This window comes from Paralichthys olivaceus, chromosome 16 (genome assembly GCF_024713975.1).
Source record: "Paralichthys olivaceus isolate ysfri-2021 chromosome 16, ASM2471397v2, whole genome shotgun sequence".
NCBI classification, from domain to species: Eukaryota; Metazoa; Chordata; class Actinopteri; order Pleuronectiformes; family Paralichthyidae; genus Paralichthys; species Paralichthys olivaceus.
Window position 1 is genome coordinate 16,154,347 of NC_091108.1, and position 23,024 is coordinate 16,177,370.

The window sequence follows — 23,024 nt, forward strand, 5'->3', positions numbered from 1 at the left end:
ACGTCACCTCTCCCTTCATAAATTGTGCAGAGTGGAGTGTTGCATGTCTGCGAGGGCCCGTGCGCTCTTGTGTAATTGTACACAGTGTAAATGTACATGTTCGTAAGTATGTAAATGAGCTCAAGCCGTGAGGTGACATTGGAACCAGACAGAGCAGAGATGGATGAAGCGTAGAAGGTCAGGGTGTATCGTCAAGGTCGCAGTCTGGCAAATGCCAACAGACTAATCATACCCCCCCCCCCCTCTTTCATTTTTATTCCACCCTCTTTTTTACACTATCTGTCGCTCTTTGTAAAACACTCACGGCCGCACACGCATGATCACCCGCCCCATTTTTATCTCCCTCCTCTTCCACCGGCTTTTCCTTCCCGCTTATCTTTAAGTCTACTTCTCATACATTTTTTTTTTCATCCTTTCCCACTCTTATCCTCTCTGGCTCCGCTGTGTTTCCATCCTCTTCCTCTAACTCCTCTTTGTCGTCTCATCTCTCCCCCGCAGCTGGAGGTGATCATTTCCTCCTGGGCGAGAACCTGACAGTAGCTGTTCTGGGAGTGGTCATCCCCATTGGTAAGTCACCTGAAGCGTCCTTTTCTGCATCTGTCCGTCCACACTGAAGGCCAGCTGCTTTCTACCTGACGCCTATGGCCTCTCTGTTTGTACTCAATTCACTGACCCTGCTGTGGCAGGTCGAGAGAAGCCTGCCCCACAGGTCTTTTTCTCTGAGGTTTATCTCATTAGTCATTTTCTGCGTCTGACATCTCTGCCACGCTGCATCATTCACCTCATGCTATGTTGTTGTGTACGGTCCTGCTACAGCCACAGGCCTCCTTGTCAGTAGATACTTTGTCTCTGTAGTTTAATAGAGCAATAAAATATACTGAAACATTTTCTCACTTACCTCTAATGGTTAGGTAGGTGTGTAGCTACTGCAGCTATACCTGTCCATATGTTGGTTACCCTCAAATAGGAAACAAGCGATATTCAACGTGAAACCAAAACTAACCGGATCAACCTTTATTCAGACGTTCAGGTGTGAAAAGGCCCTGAGTCTTCACTTGAGAGCCTGAAGCCAAAACTCAGCATGGTAATAAACAGCATTGTTTATTCATTTCAATGCTGAGCTAGTAAATCCTAATTTAACCATGATAGCAAAAAATCTAACTCTCTGACTTACATGTTTTTTGTACGGTCAAAAAGTTTGTTTTCACCTTTAATGGTACAGGATAAAAGGATGGAGAGTGAATTATCTAAGGTAACATTGCTGAGACAGTCACTGATGTTGGCTGAAAATCTTACAGCTGATATAACCAGCTTCAGTTTATTCAAGAAATATAAATGTATGTAATTGTTTTAAACAGGTTTATTTACCTTGTAACCCCAGTGTATTTAGTTAATGATGTGCCAGTTAGCCTTCATTGTTGTTTATGACTCAGAGGCCAGTGCGCTTTTAATGATTGCAGAATAAATCACCATGTATAAAATCACAGTTTAATTCATTCCTCACACTTTTGCTCTGGTTTTGGAAAGACTAGACAAACACCAACCTTTTAAAGAAGAATGCAGCTACATTAAAACAATAAGTTCCTGTGGGAATATTATCCCTTGAGTAAACTGGTTATCCTTTGACACCACTTAAAATATATAGAGGATAATAAACAAACTGTGTATGTGGAAGATACAAAATCTTCTGTTGACGCACAACATGTACATGAACAACATGAGTAAGCCAATGAGTTCAGATAGAGAGTTTCCTTAATTCACCTCATCAGATGAACAGTACAAGAGAAAGCTTGACGCTTTATTTGTGAAATTATTATAACTTGACTTATTAAAGGACAGATTTGCTGAAGATGAGGTGCCAACAGATAGTGATGTAATGTGATGGTTATTAGATGATATAGTTTTTAGTTTAGCTTTGCACAGTGATTAAAAAATCTGGTAGTCTGTGTTTGACCTGACTTTGACCCGACGATTGGCTGAGCTAGATACACACACAACCTGTGTCGCTGCCCCTCTCTGTCGCCCGCATGCCTGTGCTGCTCCTTCCTGTGCCTCTCATTTCATGCCATGGACTCGTTCTGCCTTGTTAACGCTGCCCCCTTCCCATTTCCCCGCCGCTGTGTGTTAAACGCATGCAGTTCCTATCGTTGCCACAGTGGTGTTCGGCCTGGTCTGTGCCGGAGTCTACCTGGTGTGGCGGAACTGGCGGCGCAACTCCACCAAGAGCATGAACTTCGACAACCCCGTCTACCGCAAAACCACCGGCGAGGGCGAGGAGGACGAGATCCACATCGGTCGGACCGACGGCATGGGACACCACGCGCACCATCACCCGTACCCACAGGGCGTCAGCATGGGAGTTGTGGGAGCAGGAGGTGGGACCTGCCCGCAGTTCATCGCACTGCCGCTTGGGGGCAGCATGCCCGATCCGGGGACTCACTGGTACACGGAGCAGCCGATGCTCTCCACCGCTAAGTGATCTGAGAAGGAGACTTCCGGAGAAGATGGCCGCTCAGGCACACGCACACACAGTGAGGTCAGGGGGGACTTGGACTGAGTCTGCTGAAGGGACAAACAACATATCATCAAGTCTTACACGCAGCCATTCACAGCCATGTACTATGCCAATTTCCATTTGAAAAACAATAAGTCGTGTCAAACCTTTTCTGTGCTGGAGCTGGGTCTATTTTTCTTCTGGTAAATCCTGAGAATTGATCACAGAATTATAAAAAGCGTGCCAAAATTGACCTAAGCTGGGATATGGAGTCAAACTGGTTCCTGTCATGAGTCGTCTTTTACATTGATAACTTAGTGAGGTGTGTGCTGTGTGTCTTATATTTTGTGACAGGGCTAGTGAGAGGTTATGTTTTGTCCTTGATGTACTAATTCTGGCTCTGTGATTTTCCCATTGGGCTGTGGAGCTCTGGGAAAACAGTTTAGGAAGGAGAAGGAGCTGTGAAAATGGGACAGTACCTGCGTTGATGGGACAATCTGTACAGATTCATGTCAGAATCAATCATAAATGTCATTACTGAAGCCGTGTTGTGTAGTTAACATTGTCCTTGTTGTGTTTTCTGTAAGAGTTTTTATTCTCAGATTGATTTTAAAGAAAGGTTAACACCCACATCTTGTTATTTCATTCAGGTTCAGAGACAAACCTGTAAAAGTGGGTTGTCCAGCGTGTTTCATAGTGCAGTTTTTTATTTTTATTTTACCTCTAATGTCCCAGAGTTTTGGGAAAGTACAGCAAGTGAGTGGAAAAGAGAAAATGGACATATACAATCTTTAGAGTGTGGTTTTCTGTGAGCAGAGAGATTTTGAGGTTCGAGAGAAGTGGATTACATGACAGGTGTTCCTTCCTCTTTACTCTGACTTTTTTAGATGCCGAATGGTTCGGGAGAAGCAATAGACTGCAGCTCTTAGTCAGGCCACAGAGTGAAGTGGTTGACAATAATTACTTCAGTGTTTTTATTTTCTTTGATCACCTGAATTTGACTGTGACAAACGTGCACATGAACACACACATGGGGCGCAGTGATAGCCGGCTCACGCTAATCTCCTGAGGACGGAGACAATGTGCACTTGGCCTCTGAAAACACAAACAGCATGCATAATTGCTCACCAACTGACAGCGCAGCCATTCATTGTTCCGGGCAACACACACTCACACACATATACACACATGCATGCACACTTTCACAGCGAGTGAGATTCCGCGCCCGCTCGCCTCCTCCTGAGGTGGCCGATATCCGAGCAGACAGTTTTGGATAGCGCCATGTGGGAGAGCCCAGCTGGTGGCTGCATGATGAGAGCGACCTGTCACGTGATGTAACCACACAAAAACTAAAATCCGACTGATGTAATGGGTATGAGGCCGACTTGTCCTGTCAGTGAGTATGTTTCGTGCTGGTTTATTCCCGTCATTGATGCTGTTACTCCATTCATACAACTTTAAAGGTTGTGCGTGTGTGCGTGCGTGTTCATTATTATGCATGTGAGTGCTAATGTTCATCCCACAGCCATATTTGAAACTGTTTTGTATGCTCTTTGTTGCACAACCCTCTTAGAATGCCCTCTGTGCTGTGCATTGCATGGAAGAAAACAGTGTATGAAGGTGTGTGTGTGTGTGTGCTCGTGTGTGTGTGTGCGTGTATGTGAGAGACTGGAGAAGCTCTGAGGGTGCTTTTTGATTCATTGATTTGTAAATATGTTTTCATAAGGTTTTTGATAATGTATTATAGGATTATGTAAAAGAAAAGCTGTACATAAGATTTTAGATAAAGTGTCGACAGGTATATTAATTTATTTGTATAAAGCTCTGCATTCCCTGATTGTACCAACTTTGAATTACCCACCAAAGTGATTTGTGTTGTTTTCTTGCCGTGCATTGTTTGCCATCCATCTTTATGTTAACACATGGTGTTCCCTCTCACATTCGTGCAACGCCTCCCGACCTCAGTGTTAAAGACATGATTGGTTTTTGGTAATTTGTGCCTTTGTTTACTTTTTAAATTTTCCCTCGTTGTGTTTTTTTTTTTTCATTAAAAGGACAGGGATCACTGTACAGGCAAGATATACTGTAATAAGACCAAACTGCTTTCACTTTTTCATTTTCTGTAATGGATTGCTTTTAAATATCTCTATATATTGATATATAAAATCCAGCTGAAAATGTCCTCAACGTGTGCTGTGTTGTCTTCTTCTACACATGATCAAATATTTCGCCTGTCACAAATATACCAATCAAAGTAATATTTTAATGGCACTGAAGAACTTTAAACTTTAAAGCCTATTATGCTTCGCTAATATGTCCGTACGGTTCAAATGGTCAGGTTGGCCTTCAAATTAACAGTTTGTTGTTATTAGAAAAACAAATCTGTGAAATGTATTTACCTTGATGAGAATCAAACAGTAAACAGACTTACAGACTGACTAATGAACATTGCTGAGCCATGGACTGTGTATGGATGACAACTCAACAAAAAAGAAACCAAAGCTCTCTGGTCACCAACTCGTAGCTGGCAGCAGTGTAGGTTATAACTCAGCCTCCTCCATGTTAGTGGATGGAGCATGAACAACATGCTGTATTGAAGAAGGCTTGAAACTAGAGATCAAGACCTTAAAGTCAGTATGAAAACGTTCATGTGAGAAGTAGGGTCATTTTCTCATAGACTTCAATAGATAGGGACTTCTTTATCACCAGTAGTATCGCCCTCCGGTGGTCAGTTGATAGAAGACTGGTTTTTGGCAACAATTTTTATATACAGTCTATGGTTTTAAGTAGTTGCTGCTGTTGTTCATACCAGACTTAAGTAAGGCTACCAAAGCAAAACGCCGACATGTTTTGATTCAAGCAATGTGTGTTTTATGGCTCACGAATTCCCATTTTATTTGACAGAAGGAGAATGTTTTATTCATGCATTCAAAATCTATTATGAGCCCATGCTGTTTTACATCCATCCTGACTGTGTGTGATCCATCAGCAGAGAGGAAAACCGTGGCAGATAAATCCAGTCCATTATCATTATTAAAGGGAAACCAGGCAAATGCCTTCAGACTCATCAGCCTCCTTGTTGTCCTCCCACCCCATTAGGATATTATGTAATGAGTATTTTAGTTTTTTATTAATCTCATGGTGCCTGCAGCAGAAATTCAGTCATTGGTCCCAGTATAACACGTCAACCTTTATTCATTGTGGTGTGAAGGTCTGTCAGGGTGGGGGATGGTATATGTCTATATATCTCTGTGGCCTTTGTACTGACATCAATACATACTGTTATGGTCTTTTATTCTATTGTTCTTTTATTTCAGGACATTGTTTTAAATATAGGTAACAGTACGAGCCTCACTTTATAAGAGAATTTGCTCAGATTTAATCTGCGACCCTAGAGAAGGAGCTGATTTAAGGGTTCATCACAGCGGGGCAGTTGGTCAGCGAGGCTGGAGAAAAAAAAATCCCCAGGGGAAATGAGGTGGCTTTGCTCGTTCAAACGGAAATCCAGCCTCCTCCTCCGTCTCTACGCTCAATCCTCTGTGTCACACAAAAATAATCTCAAGTCTTTGCAGCAAAAATAAAGCTCTGACACTTACTGTTCCCCAATGGGCTGAAGGGACAAAGGGCCACTCACACACACAGCTGCTTTCACGCCTGACTGGGCCTGTCCAGCTGCTGTGCAGTGGGACTGCAGGTGAATGTTATTGTGTCGTCTCTCAGAGAGGAATTAGTGCAATTCAGTGGGTGTCGTGTTTATAATTGTCTGCCACACTTGAAGGGGATTAGATCTAATCCCCTGGGTTTGGTCATTTTAAGAATTGAGAATATTGTTGCTCTATGTATGTGTGTTTTAGTTGACTTGGCAGGTAGTAGTGACGCTGACATGGGGGAACTGCGCCCCCTGCTGGATTTACAGTGCAGCCTGACAATTCAGCAATTGTATTTAAGGGCATGTTTGCTTATTTGAAAATACACATCATCATTATCAGTTTTCTCAGATTTTATTAAAAACAATGTTAACATCATTATTGAAATTGCAGTTGAGAGAAATCAACAGGTTGGTTTTACATTTGTCTTCTATATAACATGCAGCATTCAACAAGTACTTGATATATTTTATTTAATTCAAAAAGTGCTGACCTGCTGCAATAATAGAAATTGCAGCCTCTGCCTTTCCTCTATAAACAGAAGCAACTGTGATAGGTAACATTTTATCATGACAATAACAATTTACTTATAATAAATATATATTTTCCTTGAATAGTTTGCAGAAGGAAGCTGCTACTTGATTGTGCAAAGATCAGCTATGAAACTATGAAAACACATTTTCCTTCACTAGCAATCACAACAAACACTTGTTCAAAGCCCCTCCCTTCTCATTGATGATGTCATCCCTTACAAAACTTGAGTTAATTGCAGCACAACTCCATGATTCCAAAACAATATCATGAAAGAAGGAGCTCAATCCAGGCACATAGCATCAACCTTAAACTGCATTTTTAGGTGCATCAGACAGAAAAGAGCATTTGTGAGTGGTTCATTGTATCTGCAGATTCTGTTCTGCTTTCCAGCTCTACAGAAGTCGAGCCTTAGCGTGGGCCTGCAGGAGGGCGGCTGTGTCCGTATGAGAACCTTGCATGGCAAAAGAGATGGCAGTTTGACCATGCTGGAGGATAGAAAGAAAAAGCCAAATTAAGTTTGACACACAAGATAAAGACTTGTCCACCTAATTTTAGCCATGCTAGCAGTATTCAAAATCAACATTTACTGGATGGATTTCTTTGAACTTTTATAAAGAATTCCACAGTTGCCTGAGGATGAATCCCACTGGCTCTGTTGATCCCCTGAGATTTCCTCATGCACCACCTAGAGATTTACTCTTGATTTTAGAGAAACTACTGCATTTTTAGACAAATTACTGCAGTGGCTGTTCTAAACCTGCCTGTTTGGAATGGTGGCCTGTGGTAATGCTGGTTGCATCTTTTTTCCTCTGAAATTAAAAGTGACCTGCAGTAATTGAGCCTTGACCAGTAAAGACCTACTGCTTGACTCAGGCCACAGAACCCTGAAGCTGCACCTCCGCTGCTGCACAAAGAGCTGTTCACCTGTTTCTGTTCACCAGGTTTTAGCAGATGCCGTTGCCATTGACATGAACGTGGTGTTGTCGTGACAACGTCACTTATGTTGATGAGTCACAGCCACTGCTGCTTCAGAGAGTTGCATTCACAGTTTATAAATACTGAAAGTGTCTCAACACCAGATTAGACACTGCACTTCCTTGGGCCTTTAATAACACAATTGTCAAGCGTGAAGCCAATGGTTCCTCAGATATTCATTCCACATACAGACACACAGAGAATTCTTAAATGATTAGACATATTATATTATGTAACATGTTGAATAATATAAATATATTTTACATTCTAATGCTGACAGAAGTGTGTGGCTCAGGTACACAGCTTCTCTGCATGGCAGGAGACTCTTAGCATTGTGTTCATTGGAAGAGTTTCTTGGTGCAGAATTGAGGCTGCACCTTGAAATCAAAGACTAATCAGCAAGGTTTCAGTTCAATAGATAAATGGGTCATTATCAGAGTTTAATTGGTTGATTTAATGAGGGTTTGTGTCAGGGTGAAATATGTGAGTCAAAACTGGACACCTGTGGTTGAGGGTCTTTTCTTTCTCTGAAACTAAGGTAGACTGCATCAAAAGTAATAGATGCATATGGATGCTCTCTTCCCTGCCTCCTCTCGCTCCAGACTGGCAGATAAATTACTGTTGGCGTATTAGCTCATCTCAGCCCAAGGAGATTTGTCTTACTGTAGCCCTGATTAATCCTGGGAAAGCTCTATTCTGCTGCATGCACACGCTCAGTCCACCCACATGCACACACTGTGAGTCTAAACATTCACACTTTCATACACCCAAGCTCCTTTTGAGTTCAGATATGTGCGTAGTAAAGTTGTGCCTTTTTGTTATAAAAACAGGGTTTCACAAGAGAAATCGAGTTGGAGTTGTTATTTGAATTTCTGAAATTGAATTACCTGAGGCTGCTGCCTGTAGAATTTGAAAGAAAATGTCTTTTTCTTCTTTTGGAATAAAATACTGCGACAACTGCAACTTTGTATCTCACACTAGGCAGTTAGGGGATAATAATTGAAATAAGTGCTCTATGGGACTTGTGTGCTTCAGTGTCACCTTGTCAGTGAGGGTGAGGTCACACTGGCTCCTCTCCAGCAGCAGTCGTGCGATGTGTGTGTGGCCCCTCTCTGACGCGAACATCAGGGCTGTGGTGCCCTGGCTGTCCTGGCTGTTGGTGTCAGCTCCACAGCTCAGCAGCAGGCGGACCATCACGACTCGGCCGTGTCTCACTGCCAAGTGCAGAGCTGTTTGGCCCGTCTGTGGGGAAAGAGCAAGAGAGGATGGGACACAGACGGAGATCTGTTATTGATAAAGGACTCTTTAGGGGGATGCAAATGAAGTTTGTAACAAGCTTCAAAAACATAACAGTCTATATTTCCCATAATGCAAGATAGTGTCATTCATTTGACCCTCCATGGCTTTTATACATCTGTGGGCCCTAAGCAGGATAAGGTTTGGCAGCCATGTCATGAAGTGGACAGACCAGTTATAGCCCTTATTCATTTGAAGTGAAAAGCTTTGTCCCTGTCATTATAATCAAATCAAACATGATAGTCAGTTTGTATTCAAACAATTTAATATTTTAGTGTTGGAATATAGATTTCACTTTTTAAAGGTACCTTATTATGAAACAAATATTTGCATATGTGTCACTTACTGACGGAGGGGACCTGCATTTGTTGGACACATCGATTATTGCCAGTATTGGATCAAACATATGCGATGACTCGCGCTGTTGCCTTATCATATTCATCATATTATATTAGCAACCCTAATTCAGCCAAGTACGATGTATGACTTTGGGGGCCCCCTGGTGGCTGCGTGGCCCTAAGCAACCAGTTAATTGGTTTATGGGGAGGGGCCGATCTTTTGAACTGCTCCCCCAAGTCCTTCATAGGCTTTCTGGTAAAAAAATGTGAAGCTTCAAGCCACAAATATTTTCTAAGAGTTCAAATAGCTCCCGTCAGAAGAAGAAATTATACAACTGATCTGTATTTATCATGAAATACAAACTGATGTGAAAAACAATGGAGTGACCCTTTATATTGTGAGGGAGTAGATGCAATCTTCCATTTAGATCAGAACAAGCTCCCTCATTATGGAAATTGCTCCTCGTTGAACTCAGACAGACTAATTCCCTTGCTCGTTTTAAATCCCCTCTTAAAACTTTCCCTTTTATGATGGCTTTTTTTAGATGATTGACTTTGGCTCTTATTTACATGTACTAATCCTATTTATTTATAATTCAATTCTGTCTATTTTAATGTTCTTTTTTCTCTGCTCATGTTCCTTTGTCTTATTTTCGTTGATCCTTCCTTGTAAAGCACTTTGCCATGTAAATTGAGATTTTTATTATCTCACTAAACTCCACAGGATGTTACCATCTTAAGGGAATTGCTCATTTTCTGTCATTTTAATCACAGTGTTACCTGACTGGAGTGAATGTTGATGTTGCCCAGCTCCATTATCTTCCGGACGACCTCCATGCCACCGGGGCCGTCAGGGGCCGTCAGTGAGGCCAGCATCACTGCTGTGTAGCCAGCGTTGTTCTGCAGGTTCACATTACTTACACCTGAGGTACAGAGATAAAAACAACATAAACATTTACATTGCACCTATCACTACGTACATAACTGCATGGTAACACGTGGTATTACCTGTGTCCAGTAGCTGGCTGACGATGCCATAGTTGCAGTGGGACACGCTGTAATGCAGCACCGTGTTGCCGTTGTCGTCGGCCAGGTTGACGAGGAAGGCCAGTAGTGCCGGTGTGGATTTCTTCACCTCCTTCAGGTACACAGCCACCCTGCTGCCCACTGAGCCCTCTTCTGCCGCCGCACTGAACCAATACTGAAACAATACCACCAGGGCCTTCCTCTGGGAAAACAGACAGTACATAGGAAGGATAAAAAGTGTGGATGATGCTTTCTGACATGGCTTTGACCAGCACAGTGTACATGTTGGGAAAAGCATCTTTGATTCAATAGACACACTTTAAAGCTGTTTTAATTGGCTTACACTTACAAATTGTCACAGTATAATAAGTTATTAATGTGAACATTAACAACTGACCTGTTTTCACATCCAGCAAACATGTGGCAACATCACAATTTATTTTTGGTGCAGTGTTTATGTTCACCTGCCCAAAGTCCAATATCCACTTTATTGTGGTCTCCACCAACAAATTGCTTAAGTTTTGTTCAAAAAGCTTATTGTTAACTATGTGTATTGTTTGATGAGGAGGTTCCTTATGCTTCATTTCCCACTGAAAACAGCTGGGAACAAGGTTCATTAGAGAAGCAAGAGTGAGACAGTATAGCTACAGGCTACAAAATGAAAGCAATGCATTGAAAAAAAAAATTAAAAATGCCTTGAGCTAAGTGATAATTCTCTGTGGGTTTGTAAATAACTCAAAAATATCCACAATACAACATACTGATTAGGCAGCTTTAAGATACATTTAGTAAGTTGAGTAATGTATCCCGTTAACCGAAGACATTTGAGTTTCATTACTTTAAGCAGCTTCAGTATTAATGAATGACTTTCTTTAGTTTTAATCAAAAATCTCTTTAAGACAATCCAAGTAACGTACCATATCATTGTTGGGGTTATCCATGTTTTCCATGTGATCATTGAGGAACTGACATGCGACCATAAAATCTGCACTCACAGTCTCCCTGAAAGAGAAAAACATGCATGCTTGGTGAAATATAGAAAGAGGGGGATTTATCTCACATCTTCAGGAATGCCCCCCTGAGTTGTTTCTGAGCCAGAGTACCTCTCCATCTGTTCTTCTGGGGGCTTTGGTTTCGACTTGGCCATTTTCTCCAGAGCTTCAGCTTCCACAGACGCTACGCCTCCATCTGTCCGCCCTGATCCTGTTCCTACTGATATCATCTGTGCGTCTGGGCTCATGTGCCGCTCTCCCTCCATCCGTCTCATCTCTGGGTCTGCATCCACCTGGGCAGCAGCCATGTCTCCGGGGCTGGTGCTGCTCTCCTTCTGCTCCCAAATGCCATGGACACTGTTGTTCACACCTTCTCTCCCAAGTGGATTTCCACTCGTGGTTGTTCTTTATCAAAATGAATGAAAAGAAAATTAGATGGGGAAAATGACTGTGTCGTATCATTGTCAGCACTGAATTTGTGGATCTCTCAAATGTAAAAAAAAAGTTTGAATTTCCTGAAAAACCGCATTAAATCTTTTGCTTTGTTGAAATTTGCTTCAGTAATCAACATTAAAGCCAATCCATCCATCATGTCTCATTTGGCTCATTTTGGAGTAAGGTATTTGGAAGAGATTATTCATGTTTAGAATAATTTCGGATAATACAACAATTTTTTTAGTCCAGTCCTGTAAAATCTGTGGCTGGACATTAAAAAACAAAGTTAAAAAAATCTAAAATTAATCTGATTATTACAAACAAGTGCATTTTATAGCCTCCTCAAGGTTTTTGTAATTCTGAACAGGAAAGAAAAAAACGTTTTTCTGTCCTTCTGTCCTTGAACGATTTAATACATTTTCATATGAGGTATTGAAAAATGAAGAATGTTCATTGTGATGCTGTCGTCCTCAGACGTGGGAGTCTGTGTTTTAGAGGGAGTGGTATTCATCTTTCAGATTTAGATTATTATAATTTTCTCAGTGAGAGACAGCAACAGTAGCTTGAAGAACCTCAAGTTCAGTCCAGTTCCAATAAACATTACTTTTAAGCTCAGTAGAGGCAGTTAGAGCTGTTTACTAACCCTTCATTAACACCTCCAGAATGTTGGCTTGTTGACGTCTGGACGTGATCTGTCTTCATGATGGATTTAAAGGCTGCAGGGAAGACGAGACACAGACGATATTATGGAATATCAACTGTTCACACTATAACTTGTTTACATTAGTCTGAACACACTTAATTAATCTGTGTGTTACCAATTGTAAACATTTTTAAGTGTACAGTAAAGTGGCGAAATAAAATAAATTCAAACATAGCCTCTGGTTTTACAACAACCAAAGACTACGTATCAACTCGCTCTTGTTGATGCAGATTTAACCTTTGACAGCTGTTGATTCAGAGGATGCCACAGAGCATAGAGTCAGAGAGTTCTTCACTGTACAACTATGGTTAAAATGGTCTGTTGGAGGATTAGGCCTGTGTAAGTGCAAATCTGACTTTTCAGTGAACATTAGTTACTGTGATGTAATGTATAATCTCTGGATTACAGTACCTTCATGCTGAATCCTGTCTCCATCACCGTGTCCATGTAGGATGTAGTAGGAGGTGAGGATGTCAACAAGTCCCATCATCTCCTGCTGCAGGGAGTTGACTTTAGGGTCTGGATGTTTAAGTGGTTTACCCTCCTCTCCTGACTCCCTGTCGGCACACAAACACTCCCACTGCTGATCCAGGAGCCTCTTGATCTTCTTTATGTGGCGGAAGACTACTGCTGTGTCTACACATTCAGTTCTTGCACCACTCAGGGAGCTGATATTATCATAATCTGCCTCAACAGGTCTCACCACCGTCTCATCTCCGTCCTGGTCCACAACCACCCTCTCTGCCCGGACCCACACCGCAGGATTTGTGATAAGGTGCTCCACCTTCTTGTCTTTCCTCCTGCTTTCCTCCTGCTGCTCCCTCAGCAGTCCTAAGGCCCTCTGGAGCTCCAGGCCAGTTTCATGGAGCTTCTGCTCAAGCATAGCCACCTTCGCTTGCAGAGACGTCACCGTCAGCAGCTCGTCCAGATCTGTACTAGTCCTCCACTCATGTGTTGGATTAGAATCGTCTTGACTGACAATATGATTTTTAGGAAACATAACGTGACTTTCATGCCGAGGCCTTTTGATTTCCCTGGTGCCATAGTGGGACAAAGCATGAGGGTCTGTGCTTCCATTCATCGAAGGGGCTTGGATCTGTGGTTTCAGGCCCAGACGGAGCATTTCTCGTTCCTCTTGGAGGATGCAGATCTGAGCCCTGAGCTCTGGAATGACCCTCACCTCCATTTCCAGCTCCCCAACACGTTCAAGAGCCTCGGTCAGACGCCTCAACAGCCCTGAGCAGTCCCGAGGACGAGGGCTATCTTGGGAGTAGAAAATGTCTTCACAGGAGGTGTTTCTTCCTCCTAGGTGATCCCTAGAACCCTGAAGGCTGCCGGGGTCATCTGTGGACTCTGAGCTCTGTCTTAGTAGTACTGTGAGAGGCAGACTAGAGGCACGGAGGAGATGAGGTCTGATGTGTTCACCTAAAGGTTGCTCATCAAACTCCTTGATTCTGGCCTCCATCTCTGCCAAAGACTTGAGCCCTGTGGGAGAAAGGGGTCTTCTGTGATCACATGCCCACGAAGTATAGCTATGATGATGGGCATCAGACAATCGGGACCTTGGGCCAAGAGCTCCGGTAGATCCCCAGAGGCTCGAGCAGTGGCCAGATCCAGAAGGGTTGAGGTGCCTGGGAAGAGTGCTTGCACGGGTACCTTTGCTCCGCCGCTGAATCTGGACTCTTTTGATGGTGTTGCCTTTCTCTATGTCATCTACGTATTTCAGGAAATCCAGGTCAATTCGGAAGCCATAAGGGGTCTCCACTGAGTAAGGGGGCTTCCCTTTAATTCCATTCTCTTTAGTTTTATGAGGTGAGATATTTCCTGCACATGTCAAAACACTGATTTAGTATCCATCACAAAGGGGTTATTAAAGGGCTCATTTAGTCAAACTCTAAAAACTTTTTATTGACTTTCTTACCATTTTGTCTTTCCATCTTTAGCTCTGTTCAGTTGTCCAAACAATTTGTTGTCACATTATCTGGTGTGACCTTTGGGTATCTGACAAAGCAAACAAAATAATAACAAAGTAGAGGAATTAATTGAGGCAGTTACTTATGACACACATGTTAGGGACTTTTTTACAAGTGGTAGAAGTGATTATTGTGTGGTTATCTCATAAAATAATGAACAGATGAACACAGGCAGGATTTGTGGTGTCACAACTGATGAATTTTTAGCAAAGGTTGTGGTGACTCAGCCTTAATTTTATGAACAGCATTAGTCCCGTTCTGCTCTACATTTACAATGTTATTCATTCTCCCACAGATCACAAAACGCAAACATCCAATTACACTCAAGCACCATCTCGCTCCTCTTCCCTGTCATTCTCTCCTTCTCTAAAATATTTTTTTGTTTTTCTCCCACTGTCACTGCCTCATTTCTTCCACGCACCAGGCAGTTATTATTCAATGCTGGCAGACCTGATCTTCATTTGATTACAGCCCTGCCATCCAGGACTAGAGCTGAAAATAACTTGAGACGTTCAGCCTAGCAGCATTGGCCAGCGAGGCAAAATATACTCCTACAGACGTAAATACAGACAACCATTGTTCTGACTCACTACGTTCCTCCCTTCCTTCTCTCACTTTCTCTCCTACTAGGTCTACAGTCTTCTTACAGACCTTTGGTTTACTTTTACTGAACTGTCTCTGACTGTTAGTTCCTTTTACTCTCTTGTGTTTCATTACAGTTGTATTAGTACTCTGCAGATGGTTCTACTCCCATTTCAATTCCCTGATCTTACTACTCTATATATGATTATTCTCTGTGTATTCCAGTATTCACTCAGTGTCTCTCCCATCCAGCCTCACCTCCTCCCTCCCCCCAACCCCCCACCCACAAACGGCCCTCCCCTCTCCTGACCACCAGCCTCTGTGGCAGCTCGCTGTCCTCTTGAGACACCGCAGCCACTGAGCCGCAGCCCCAAACAATGTCAGCTATGCAGTAAACAGACAAACACCACCAAATGGGCCTGCTGGGAATTTTATCTTCCATCTTTCACACCCTCTCTGATGGCCAAGAACAAACAGCAACAAATCAGCAAATTATGCACAGCGATGCATATGTGTTCTTGAACTCAGTGGTACCAGTTGTAGCTGTATTTGCATGCAGAACAATAGGCACACCTTGTCTGGTAGTTTCCAGATGGGTGGAGCATGTCACATATAGGGTTCAAATATTAAACAACAGATGTTATTCTTTGAAAATATCTTAAATTCCAGTAAGCAAACTTTTCTTTCAGTGAGTGTGAACTTGCAATAGGGCAGGATGTTATTACTAACAGCAAATATGGTTTTGCTACTGATTTTAAATCAATGCATTTTGAAGACACAGTACATTGAAATTGCAGTTACACATTTTTGGGGGTTACCAGAACTATAAGTACAAGTATGTCAGTTGAAACTCCTGATTAATAATGAATTTAAGACCAATATTCACTCTGCTTTTAGTTCAACTAACTTTTTCTCTAACTTTGACTTTGTACTGTTCAGTCTACAGAAGGTTCACGGGAGCTGTAATTGTCAAAAACAGCTGCCTCTCTCAGCTGAAAAACAAAGCTACAAAGATCTGTGATGGTGATCAAAAACAGTTCAAGCCAAAAGTCAAAGTGAGCTGGAAGTTTCCAACAGTGCTGTGCAGAACTGAGGGGAACTACAGAGTCAGGTGACAGACTCTGACAGATATGTGGATTTATCATGATAAGTTGCCCCTTTTTCATTATAGACACTAGAGCCGTTGTCCATAAGTATTGACTACAGTAGCTTTAATACAAATACAAATCACATTTTTTCATTTAACAAAATCAGCCACTTTCTCAAAAATCAGATGTCACGAGGCAAAAAACATGAGCAGACATTAAAGTGGAATATGATTAATCTGATCACAGAATAAGCAGAGAACAGTATGAGCATTTAAAGTCAGCGCTCATATGACAGCTCTTACTATTCTAAATTATAGATTTCAGTCAGACTGAATGAAATGCAGTACTTTGTAACTCAGTAAAAGTGTAGTATTTGGCACTCTCTGTGTTTCATCCAGTGACTCTTTCCCACCAGGTAGCCTACTTAGAGAAACATTTAATAAACTCTTTTTACTGTAACTAAACAATGTTTTCCTAAATCTGGTAAAATTATTAATCAGAGTAGAGTTCCTTCTCCTCACAGTATGTTTGGTTCTGTTGTCCACACAGAAACCTATAGTACACGGGTTACACTGAATACACAACCTGATACAGCATGCATGTTGTTACACCAGTGGACTTCTGTGACGTTCTTTCAGCACTCAATCTGAAAAGTCTAATTTTAGCCCGTGCACGTGGGTGTAAAGCTAAAGTGCATTACATGAGAAGAGATGTGATTTTATCTGAAATGCTAATAGAACATAATTCAGTCGAACGTCCTACACATAGTGGGACAAACCAGGTGGACATGATTTCTATATAGCCAGGGAAGCATTAATATAAAAGAAAAAAGCTTTGGACTGCAAGTGGAGGCTGTATTTAAGCCTACGTCAACCAATGTTGTGCAGCAGAGCACCTGTTACTGCTGACATCTCAATCAGTCATCCCAGTTAGAAAGACGACTGCTAGATGCACTTCAGGAGCATTGCTTTGTGGCAAAAATGAAGTTTCATCTCCACAATGGATGTCTACTATGTATGACATAAAAATATAATATAGTTCATACTAAATGTAATGTTGCAGTTATGTGAAAATATTTACTTTAAATTTCACACTATTATGTCCATGAAATATGAAATTGCAAGAGATGGCTAATTTACCTTCCAATACACTGAAGGTGAAGGCGATCCACCTAGCCTAGCTCTGGTTCCCGCTTTGACCAACCTCATTATCCAGCCAAAATATGACACAAGTTACAGAAAATTAATAAATCTAATATCCAGCCCTTTCTCTATGGAAAATGCTGTCTACTAACCAACTTGCTATCTTACATACTTTGATGGGAAGATCACTTATATTCTGTCCATTAAATTTCAAATCGAAGGAGATCCCACAACCTGGAAACCGTGACACACTATTAGAGTTCACATCTAAAATCAATATTCCCCAAATGTCAAAACAGTCTTTTAAACTATCCTTAGAATAGTGGCTATGTCACATGCTACATTTAATCCAAATTTGAATGTGTAGCATTAAGAAGAAGAGCAGTATGTTCTCTTTTAGACATAGCTTCAAACAAACAAAGTGAAAAACAAACTGCAGTAGCCCACATGTTTCTTACACACAAATATAGACTCACTCATACATTTTATCCTGACCATGTTGCCACAGAGGAAACAATATAGCAGAGTAACGATCAGGCCACTGCCGTGAGTCATTGCCTAAATCTGTCCACATTTCCGTGGCACATGTTTTCATTTCGTATGCTGGGCCCACCTCACAGGAAACCCAACAAATGAAATGTAAAAACAGGACCAAGCCAAACAAGACCAAGCCAAGCAGCCTTGCACAACACTAAAGTACTGCTAAGCTAGGCACTGAAATTAGTTGATTTTTTAAATAAAGTTTCCTTGGTATCCCTCTAAAACTCTTGTCGTAGCTGCTAATTTTTTGGGGTGTGCATTTTGCATGATTCAAGTTCTTTTCGACTCTCAGGGTCTCAGTAAATGTGTTCCTTCTCACACAGACCTTTCGTCTCTCCCTGCATCAGCATAAACCTCATAATCACAACATCTCTGTCCACAGCATTCTTTACTTGAGCCACAAACTAAATTCATGACACAGCAAGAGGCGACCTCCCACTAAAGCAACAATAAATGCTTGAGCCTCAAATAAGCATAAATGGATAATTTATTGATTGTTTATCATTTGGTCGATGTTGGAACAACAGGAAGTTTAGTGAGATGCAGAGTTTTAGCCATGCTAATGTGGTCTATTAGTCCATTAGTGTTTGATAGAAGGCCACACAATTTTGTGCACACTTTTGTTGTCCCAGAGGATGAATCCTTATCCTTTCGTGCCACCATGGTTGACATTTGTTGTTTTGAGTTATGTCTTCAGCTATTGAATGGGCTGTCATGCAATTTGATGCAAACATTATACTGCCCCTGACACGGTGGTGTTTGATAGTAAAAATGTGCATGTAGAAAAGCTATATGAATGTGTGGGTGAATGCTACTTGCACTGTAAAGTGCTTTGGGGAGTTAATGAGGCTACACGGATACAGTCCATTTAACATTCATGTTCCTATAATGATTAAATGCAATCCCTTCAGTGACATTTTCATTTGTTTGTGTTTGGATAAAAAACACTTTTTGACACAGCAGAGCGAACGCCTCACTTCTAAAATTTGAGACAACTGACGTAATCTTGAACTTGGAAACCTAACAGTGAGGTTTAAACACCATGACACTCTTTTCATCTTTCACCCTGTCCATCTGTTTTCACAGTACATTGTACTCTGCATGTATAAATGTTTCCCTGTCTATGTTCTGTTCCTGGAAAAATGATTTCTCTCCTCCAACTTTTGGCTGTACAGACTGTGGTTTTTCCAGCGCATAACTCTAAACCCTGTCTTCTGTTTGGAGTTGATTTAGAAACCAAAGCCAACTGTTTGGACTTAAGCTCCCTTTCCCCTCCTGCTTCTTTATTTTTCTGTAAAACTCTATTTTTCACTCACTCTCTCCAAAATTACTTCCCTAGAAATATCTCAACTTCTATGAGTTCTTCTTCAGTTTGTATTTCATCTTGGGGATTTTTTTTGACTGCTGGAGTTGTCCTGATCTTGTTCCAATACCACCAGGGTCAGAGCTGCATTGAGGCATCTAAGCTTTATTGAGTGGTATGTGAACCCAAAGCTCAGGATGAAACAGCTGCCAGTGACTTCACGCATTGAGGAAAGCTATGCTATGTTAACATGGCAAGGTTAAAATAGAAAGTGTGCCGCTTGGGTGTGTGTGTTCACGTGGACATGTTTGTGTTGCTTCAAGTGCATTTCTGTTCAGCATGTGTCAATAGAAATGTAATAAAAATGTAAATATTTTAATAATACGTTTTATCTTTAAAAGGCAAATGTACTCCCCCTGAAAGTCTGATCATTATTCAGCACAGGCCCAGAGGTCCACTCAACACAATTTGTTAAACCACTTTATAGTCAAAAGCTTTTCTGACCCTGAGTTTAGAGCAGATTTTTATCGAAGACTTTCAAGGTCAACATTCAGCATCCAGAGTCTGTGAGATAGAGACATGAGATAAATATTAAATCAGAGCTTACCTTGTGACATATGTTCAGCAGTTTCCTCCACTTTGTCCTGCTGATGTGAGGGCGTGTTTGCCAGACAGTTCACTACAGTCTGTTTTCAGCTCAGCCTGTCTGTCTGTCTCCTGAGAAGGCAGGGGGAGCTGTCGGGGAGAGTGGCATGCAGCAGCAGTTTGGGAGATGCCAATGTGCAGCCCCTGCCATAACAGAAGCTGGGGTTGCTTGTGTGCAGAAGAGTGCAGGGAGCAGGGAGGGGCTTGTGAACATGCCTTTCTACAGTACCCACTGTCCAACAAGACTGACAACTGGGGGGCTGACATGTGAAACCACACCCACTCCTCGAGACAGCAGCCAATAGGCGTTAAGAGGCTTGTCGGCTGTGAATGACAGCAACTTTTCTGGAACCCTGCTGACAGCCGGTCAAAGTATGGAGCATATGGTATGAAGCAAGAGAAAGTACCAGAGTCACCTTACGGTTTACCGTCCATAATCATCTCAGATAACACCAGTGACTACGCAGTGCCTGAGAGACCTCCCTGTTGCTGAGTGTAACCCTGCCCAGTGCTATGTGGTCTCTGGCCTCTATAATCAACTGAACAGGAGGGGAGAACAGAGGGCCTGGTCCCACTGATAGGGGTACATGTCTCTCATTCTTCATGGATCCTTTTTCAGCCCATTACCATCATCGTCCTCTGAGGCACCACCATCCTGCCAGGAAAGACATATCATCTGCTCTTTGAAAGGGCAGTCAAAGTCAACAGTTGTTTTTGATTGCATGTTTGATTCCTGTTATTACTAAATATGTTGGGAAACATTAAAAGTTGGTTGCAGAGATTGCAGAATTGTTGGTCTGTCCACCACTTTCATGCAAGCTAACATATCTTAACAACTATCAGATGGATGTAGACATTCATTGTCCCCTAAGGATAAAGTTTCCAAAAATCTATTGATTTTCCATCATTTCCTCTGGCACTGTTCCTTTTTCAGTTTATCCAGTGATATGTTCCAACATTCAACAGTTAACTTGGAAAAAAAAGTATACAGACTTTCATGGTGCCCAAAGGATGAATCAAAATGGCATTGGCGAACTTACTTTTATTTAATGTTTTGTGCAGTCCACTGGCATGTCATAACCTGAAGTATAACAAATAGGCCTACATAAACATGTACTTGACGGATTGATACAAAACCTGGTGCCACCGTTCATGTTCTCCTGAGGTTGAATTGTTATGGTGTTGAAGGATCCCTAAATCTTTCCTCTAATATCACCATTTGTTGTGATGAACAAAATATCCTAACAAATATGGAATTTGTTACAGATATTAATGTTCCTCTGAGGATGACTTTGCTGATCCCTTGTTTTTTGTGTTTAGTACTGATTAGCAAATGTTAGCATGCAAATACCTTAATAGGATAAACTTGATAAACATTGCACATAAACATGCTGGCACAGTATGTTAGCATGATAACTTTAGCGATGGTATGACATCGAGGAGATGCCACCTTGGCTGAAGACTCTACATCAATTTTCTAATGCTCTTTCTTCTCGTTCTTTAGTCTGTGTTCATCCCTGTCTTTCTGTATCTCTCTCTCTTTTTTTGTGTCTATATTTGTGTCAGGGTGCAAGTGACTCAGTTTGTCTCCTCAGGCCATGAGAAATTGCCTTTTCCGCTGTACTGTACACCGCTGTACTGGCAGCACCCAACTTGAGTCTAACTTGAAAGCAAAATAAACTGGGGAATGCTTATGAAAAGTCCATGACATGATGAGGAGAGAGCCGCTCATGGGGTTGCAACCACCGTGTTGTGCCCCGCCAGGGATGGAAAAGGAATTAGCAAGAATTAGCAAGAAATACTCCTTTTCCATTACCCAAGCAGACAACTGACTCCGAGAGAGATTGTGGTTTGACTCGAGGGAGAGAGAGAAAAAACCCAAGCCGTTATTGGACCAAATGACTGCTGACGGACTGACCACATTCGGCACAGCACAAAAATGTTCTCAAAGGCAATTTCAGAGAAAGATTTAGAGTTGCATCATATTTGAGGAGGATGTGGGCTACAAATTCATTTTGTAATGTATTTAAAATATTAGCTGAAAAAAATAGCTTAATTATTAACTTATACAAATAGACGTTTTTAGCCCAAACACTGAAATGCATGAAGGAAGAGGCTGACTGCAAGCTGCAGGGTATTGCAGTTATTACTTGTAGAAACTGCCTTCTAGTGAAAATTTTAGTTGGAGGAAAGTTAAATATTACTAAGCAGCAGGTCTTCTTTTTAGAAAAATCATGTTTGTGAAGTTGTGTTTATGGATGAAATAAGCCTTAATGATAATTTAATAATTTAATTCTAATTAGTCAATTTCCATTTTCTACAACATGTAAGAGAGAACCACAAAAAATGGAAAAGTTTAAAGTAGTTAAGTCCACTAAGGTTTGTCATGGCCTACGTCCTCTCCATTTGACGTCCGTTATGTAACTGTGGCTTGTGGTCAGGGGAGTTACAGGTTGTGCTGTGGCTGCATTGGCCGACTGAAACTGGGTAGTTATGTATCAATGACCTATGAATCAAAACCAAGGCCAAAGACCCATGACCACTGACGTTATTTAGAATTAAAGACACATAAGCCTTAAGTCAAGCTTGGGTTTCATTTGAGGTCATAAAGTAAGAATTGTGTAGTTCTTTGATCTGTGTCATGTTAATCAATGAGAGAAAGACACAAATAACCATTGAGAGTATTTCAGCATACATTTTTTAAACATGTATAACCATCTATGTTATGTAATAGTCGTTTACATGACTATCTCTATGGTAATAATAATGTAAGTACATGGAAGGAGCTGTTTAGGATAGAGTTTTATGGCTTCCTCATCTCTAGCATCATGCTGCAGTATTATGTGCCATGTATTTTTTTTATTTCATTTTATTGTTATAATTACAGAAAATCATTGTACATAGTTAAATACTGGAATATATCCTCCATTGTCAATATTGAACGTTTGGTAAAGTCTTGTACCACTACATCTACTTTAGTTGGACCCCTCATTATAAGAGTTTTTGTATGTCAGCCTCTCTGTCATGTTTAAAGGTACAGTGTGTAGAATTTTGTGATATCTAGTGTTGAAGTTGAATGATGCAGCTGAACACCCCTCACCTCACCCTCTCCTTCCAAACATGAAAAAGAAACTGTGATAGCCTTTAGTTGTCATAAAAACTCAAAAGGCGGCGTCCATAGAGAGGATTCCCTTGATGTTGAATATAAAGGGTCTTTTCTGGGGTAAAGAAAACTACAATTTATACAATTTAGATGAAACGAACTAGTGAAAACATCATGAGAATTAAGTGACTTCTGATGTGTAATTTGT

The 23,024-nt window shown here is 41.4% G+C and overlaps 2 protein-coding genes across 4 annotated transcripts in view; one reads left to right on the forward strand and one right to left on the reverse strand.

The window, feature by feature from the left end:
- The window catches only part of LOC109643645 (low-density lipoprotein receptor-related protein 8-like), an 82,897-nt gene extending 78,221 nt beyond the window's left edge, over positions 1-4,676 (forward strand). The window contains exons 17-18 of one of the 3 annotated variants that reach the window (XM_069510903.1): positions 499-567; positions 2,157-4,676. In XM_069510903.1, coding sequence (XP_069367004.1) covers positions 499-567; positions 2,157-2,479 — 392 coding nt within the window. In that variant the 3' untranslated portion in view covers positions 2,480-4,676. The other 2 variants (XM_069510904.1, XM_069510902.1) reach the window with 2 other exon arrangements.
- A 1,800-nt stretch (positions 4,677-6,476) lies between these two features.
- Positions 6,477-19,942, reverse strand: LOC109643660 (KN motif and ankyrin repeat domain-containing protein 4-like). Its single transcript, XM_020108840.2, has 10 exons — positions 19,676-19,942; positions 14,362-14,441; positions 12,852-14,264; positions 12,381-12,453; positions 11,414-11,707; positions 11,228-11,312; positions 10,293-10,512; positions 10,065-10,207; positions 8,692-8,892; positions 6,477-7,160 (listed from the first exon to the last, which is right to left on the reverse strand). The coding sequence occupies exons 2-10, from the start codon at positions 14,375-14,377 to the stop codon at positions 7,068-7,070; spliced, it is 2,538 nt and encodes an 845-aa protein (XP_019964399.2). The 5' UTR covers positions 14,378-14,441; positions 19,676-19,942; the 3' UTR covers positions 6,477-7,067.
- Positions 19,943-23,024: the final 3,082 nt, after the last annotated feature.